This window comes from Apodemus sylvaticus, chromosome 7 (genome assembly GCF_947179515.1).
Source record: "Apodemus sylvaticus chromosome 7, mApoSyl1.1, whole genome shotgun sequence".
In the NCBI taxonomy this organism is placed as follows: Eukaryota; Metazoa; Chordata; class Mammalia; order Rodentia; family Muridae; genus Apodemus; species Apodemus sylvaticus.
The window spans coordinates 49,031,692-49,037,211 of NC_067478.1; the positions used below are offsets into that span (position 1 = coordinate 49,031,692).

General features: G+C 40.4%; 1 protein-coding gene across 1 annotated transcript; it reads left to right on the forward strand.

The window, feature by feature from the left end:
• The first annotated feature begins 625 nt into the window (after positions 1–625).
• Positions 626–4,703, forward strand: LOC127688778 (cytochrome c oxidase subunit 7A2, mitochondrial). Its single transcript, XM_052187753.1, has 4 exons — positions 626–742; positions 1,843–1,932; positions 3,883–3,967; positions 4,502–4,703. The coding sequence occupies exons 1-4, from the start codon at positions 725–727 to the stop codon at positions 4,558–4,560; spliced, it is 252 nt and encodes an 83-aa protein (XP_052043713.1). The 5' UTR covers positions 626–724; the 3' UTR covers positions 4,561–4,703.
• Positions 4,704–5,520: the final 817 nt, after the last annotated feature.

The window sequence follows — 5,520 nt, forward strand, 5'->3', positions numbered from 1 at the left end:
ACAGTCGATATTTGTGTTGATCATGGATTTAAAAATATATTCCCCTCTTTTCAGTGTTTTCCCAGACTCAACGAAGCCAGCCAGTTCGTCTCTGGACACAGGAAGAGCTTTCAGCACAAGTTGTTTAGCAGAAGGTGCTAAATACCTGTGGATGCCAACACCGGTCTTTCCTATATGATCTCAGCACAAAGACTAACGCCTCCCACTTCCATCTGTGGAAAATAAACCCTAAAACTGGACTCTATCCGTGTAAAGAGGAGCTTTTGAATATTTAAGCTTGCACGACGTAGCTTTGACATCCATTGTTCCTTCAGACTGTAAACAATGGCTCAAAGCCTTCTCAAAAGACAAGCTACTCTCGGGATAGTCCGGTTGCCCACTGACTTCACCAGAGAGATTGAAGAGGGCTGCTGACATCACGCCTCTCCAATGCAAGTGGCGTTTGCTTTCAATTGTGATTCTGGATCCAGCTGCGGACGCCTCTGCACCTAGACAGGTGGTACGGATGGATTCGGAAGTCCGGAGGCTAGACCGGCGGCTGAGAGGAGTCGCTCTGGCTCGCCCTCCGCTCTCTATGGTCGGGAGCGCGAGCCCCTCCTCTTCCCGGAACGAGCACTCTTCCTTGACGCACGCGCAGCGCCAGGAGGGAGTTCCGTTTCCGGTCTGGTAGTTTTCGATTTTTGGCGTTCAGTAGTCGCGGTTGGTGGGCAACAACTGAGCCAAGATGTTGCGGAATCTGCTGGTAGGTAGCTTTGGGGCTTTGGCTGGTACTGGAGTGTCGGGGCGGAGGGTCGGGTACCCTGACAGAAAGCCGTGCTGGAAATGGGGCAGAAGACAGCAGCCGGAGTCACCTTGGCGGCGCGTCCTTTTCTCTGACCTTCCGACCACCCGCCCCTGGCTATTTCTGGGTAGCCGTAGAGGGAAGAGTAGGATAACATTTGGTTCCTAGTCACTACGGCTTACTGATGCTTTTTGCTAAGATTGTAGCTATGATGTAGGCTCCCTTGGACCCCTGGAAACACTAGGCGGAAGAAGGTGGCTTTTTGTTGTCATTTTGTTTTGTATCATAGTGAAAAGATAAAAATTTACAAGATTTTTACCTGGTTCATAAGTAAGCTAAAGAACTAAATTGTACAATTTTAGTTTGGATTTAGTGGGTTTCATGATTGAAGTGTAATAGCGATTCTGAATTACCTTTAAGATTTCTCCAAAATTTAAAAAAACTGTGGTTTGATTTTATTTTGTAATCATTTAACAAAATTTTATTAACGTTCCAATACCATTTAGAAACTTTAGTGCATATTTATCCTACTTGAACAAGACTTATACCCCATTAAATTTTTCTTAGATGTCTAGGAGTGCTCTAGCATGTGCCCTCCACTGCAAAGTAATTTTTTAATGCCTTGGCTATCCTGGAACTAGCTCTGTAGACTAGCCTGGCCTCTGCCTCGCTAGTGCTGGGGTAAAGTCTCAAGCCACCACTCACTGCCCTGCCAGAAATAGATTTTTGACATTGGCAAATATTAAATGGAAATGTTAAAACTTTTAAGGTCTATATAATTTATTTTCTTGTATACCAGTATGTTTTGTTCAGTGAATATAAGGTGCTACTGATTAATTTCAGGCACAGGTTATATAGGTCATGGCTTCTGTAACATGAAGAACAAAGCAGAGAATAGACAACATCTGGAAGATCTGGATGCTAGTCTTGGGCTTTATGACTGACAAGTTCGATCATGCTTTCAATCTCAGCTTCCCTTCAACATGAAGGGTTGGAAGTTGCCTTTACAGGTTTCTTTAGATTCTAAGTCTTGTTTGCTGTATGTGAATTTTCTATTTCAGGCCCTTCGTCAGATTGCCCAGAGGACCATCAGCACCACTTCACGAAGGCATTTTGAAAACAAAGTTCCAGAGAAACAAAAGCTGTTTCAGGTACTCAAGTATTCTGTGTGGTTGTTAATTGTAATAGAGCTGAGAAGGTGGAGGAATTCCCAAAGACTTGCTCTCAGAGGCTCTCAAGGTTTTGTTTTGTTTTTTGTTTTTTAATCATAAGAGTATTTGCTGTGTCTCAGAGGTGCTTAGGGAGGTGAGGAAAATGCAGAGGTCAGTGAATTTGTGTGTGTGTGTGTGTAATTTGATGAGTTGGTGTTCTTTGGGGGATAATTGCATAAACCCTAAAAAAGGTTCAGAAACAAAAACATAAGCAGACATTCAGTAGATGTTACAGGGTGTAGCATACCTGCAGGTAAGAGTATAGTAAATAATCTTAGGTAGGGAATGCTTTTAAGGAAACATCAGAAGACCCTAGGAGAAAAACCAAGACTTAAGAATACATGATTTATCGCTGAAGGAGAAGAAACAGATGAGCAGCTTAAGTATGGTTGTGTCGCTGGTATTCAAAGAATTACAGATCTGTAAGACATGCAAATATCACTGTAGCTGTCAGGGCACGAGATGAAGATTCCTGTGGAATGTTGCAGGCATTGCAGTTCTGACTGACGCTCAGTTAATTAGCCTTGTATTCTGCTCCTTCTGCCCTAATGTCTACTACATTCAAGCTAGTGGACTGGGAAGCTGCAGAGGTTTGGAGTATGCCATTTTATGGAGCCAGAATGTGATTTCTCTGGATATCTAGATGGAGGACCACTGCTGGCCCCTATGTACTGGTGGAGCAGAGGTCCTGCCATGTGGTGTTGCCTTCAAAGCTGTGAAGCCCCTTTCTGGGACACGTGTCAGTGTCACCAAGTCATGACCCTGTCATCCTTTTGGTTTTAAAGACTTAAGGCTACTCTACCCTGACTTTAAATGTTCTTAGAATGTAGCTTCTGTGGCAGCTATTGGGACAGAATCTGCTCAAAGCAAACAGATTTATGAGTGGTAACCCCACTCCTTGCAATCTAAGTAGAAAGATTTAAAATAGATTATGTTTGCCAGGTATGGGAGAAAGATAGCATCAGTCACAGACTTTCTTACAAGCTGAGCAGTGGTGTATTAGGGACAGAAGTTTAGCTGGTACTGGAAATATTGTAAACAAATCTTACTCTTAAGAAGCCCTCTCTCAGTCACTTCTGCACACTGCATGCATGAATATAAGGAAATTGCAAAAGGATTTTAACCCATCCTATAAATTACTGGAGGATTGACTAATGTAGTTCAGACATTTTTTTCACCCAATAGAATATTATGTAGCCATTGAAGAGAGAATTAAATGGACTAAAACCGTTTTTCAAAATAGTGTATAACATCATTACATAGCATAATGTATACTAAGTATATATATCTTAAAAGAATTAGTAAATAATAAGCATTAAAAATAGAGATTGATGCCATAACTGTTAATTTGTAGTATGTCTTAGAGAAAGGCCCTAGAGATTAGAACAGTTATGCTTTGTAAGTAATTAGACTGTGAATGATTTCTGTTTTATCATGATGTGTAATTTTACAAAATTTCAAGTAGTAAATAGAGTATTATATATGCTACATAAAAATAAGATTCTTAAGTGGATATAAGATGATAGACTAGTGTTATAAATCAGAGCACCCTGCCCTGTTTAATAAGTGAAAAAAAAGTCTTCCTGGTGATTTACTGGCCAGTATCTTATATTTACATTATCGAAATCAAGGAGTATAATTTACAGCTCCGGTTTGTATAGTCCACAAAAAGACGTCATTGGGTCTCAAATTCGCTTGAAAACGAAATTGTCTTTTACAAGTTTGTAAATTTAAAATAGTGGTAGAGAAAGAATAAAAATTGTAAGCCTTTTAAATTATTTAAATTCTGAGAATATCTGTAGCTGTTGGTTTTATATGAATAATTAATGTCCTGACTCTTAACTGGAAACAAGTGACACATGTATCAATGTCTGTTTTTTTTCCATCCAGGAGGATAATGGGATGCCTGTTCATCTGAAAGGCGGGACATCTGACGCCCTCCTCTACAGGGCCACAATGGCTCTGACAGTTGGTGGTAAGACATGGTTTGAGTGTTTACAAGTCAGGAGCAGTAGTGACTGCCATCTTGCTTTTGATGTGGTGTGCTTATTGTAGTGTGTCTGCACACCATCTCGCTGCACCTCAGATGAGCAGTCTGGAGAGCAGCTAAAACACGCTAAGCATTTGACCATTAAGCAGGTTTGACGAGGCAGGTCACTAGTTTGTTCTCAACCCCCCAACCCCAAATATTCACACTCTAATAGTAGGGGGTTGAAAAAAAGTTTGTATTATTAGAGTGAAGTATGTTGTTGTGCTATATCTACATTTTTGAAGTAATGATGAAACTAGATTAATATTTTTACAGCATTTATCAAGACACTTATGTTTGATCACAGATATGTATGTGTTCCTACTAGAAATCAGACCCACAAACTTAAGCATTAGACGCAAACACTCTACCTTTGCCCTATTCCCAGCCATTAAGCTTAACAGCAACTTCGCCGTTAACATTTGTGCTGAAATAAATAAATGTACTGAAATCAAAAGTCTTGCTTTGTGTGTTTCTCAGGAACAGCCTATGCCATCTACCTGTTAGCTATGGCTGCGTTTCCCAAGAAGCAGAACTGATGTCGTCATCATCCCAGTCTTCACATGGTTCAGTTTCGTCAATGCTCAATGGACCAGGAATCTGATGAGTAACTGAGCTCTTCTTTGGGGATCAATATTTATTGATGTGTATTAACTGCCACCAATAAAGCAGTCCTTAACCATTTTTGTCTCTCTTTTCACTTGGGACTAAATTACTTGTAATACCAGTTTAGGTCGGCAGTTGGCAAATCTTAGATAAGAAAAAAAATTAAAGTTGTTTATCTGCAAATTTACCTAAAGCTCCATTGTCACGATAATATTTAAGCAAACTTTACTTTTAGCAGCTGGGGATATTTAGTAGAAGGTCTTCAACACTATCTGAGCTTGAACATTGAAAAAGGATGTTGCTTTGCTGTCTGACCCCCACCCTAAGGGGGTGAAGTACTGGGTCCTGCTCAAGTGGAGCTGGGTCCTGCTGGCTCTTACTCCATTTTCTACGCTGAAGTTTTGGCTTAGTTCTGTGTTAGAATTAAGGTTTACTAGGCTGCAAAACTACTGGGTGCTTTTCTTTTTCTTTTTTTTTTTTTAAATTATATTCATATATATTTCTTTTTTATTTGATATATTTTTTATTTACATTTCAAATGATTCCTTTTCTAGCCCCCCACTCCCCGAAAGTCCCATAAGCCCCCTTCCCTCCCCCTGTTCGCCCACCCACCCCTTCCGACTTTCCTGTTCTGGTTTTGCCCTATACTGCTTCACTGAGTCTTTCCAGAACAAGGGGAACTGAGTGCTTTTCTACATTCAGAATGGGTTTTACATGATTTTCTAATCCTTAGCATAAAGCTTAAAAACCTTAATTTATAAAAGTTATGGGTGACGATAGGAAGTCAAATTTTTTTTCCTTCTACAAGGTGTACCCTGGTAATCTGTACAGAGCCATATTGAGGCAGTCATGCACTTGGTCAGAGTTTGACTTTGGTCAAGGTTAACTTCTCC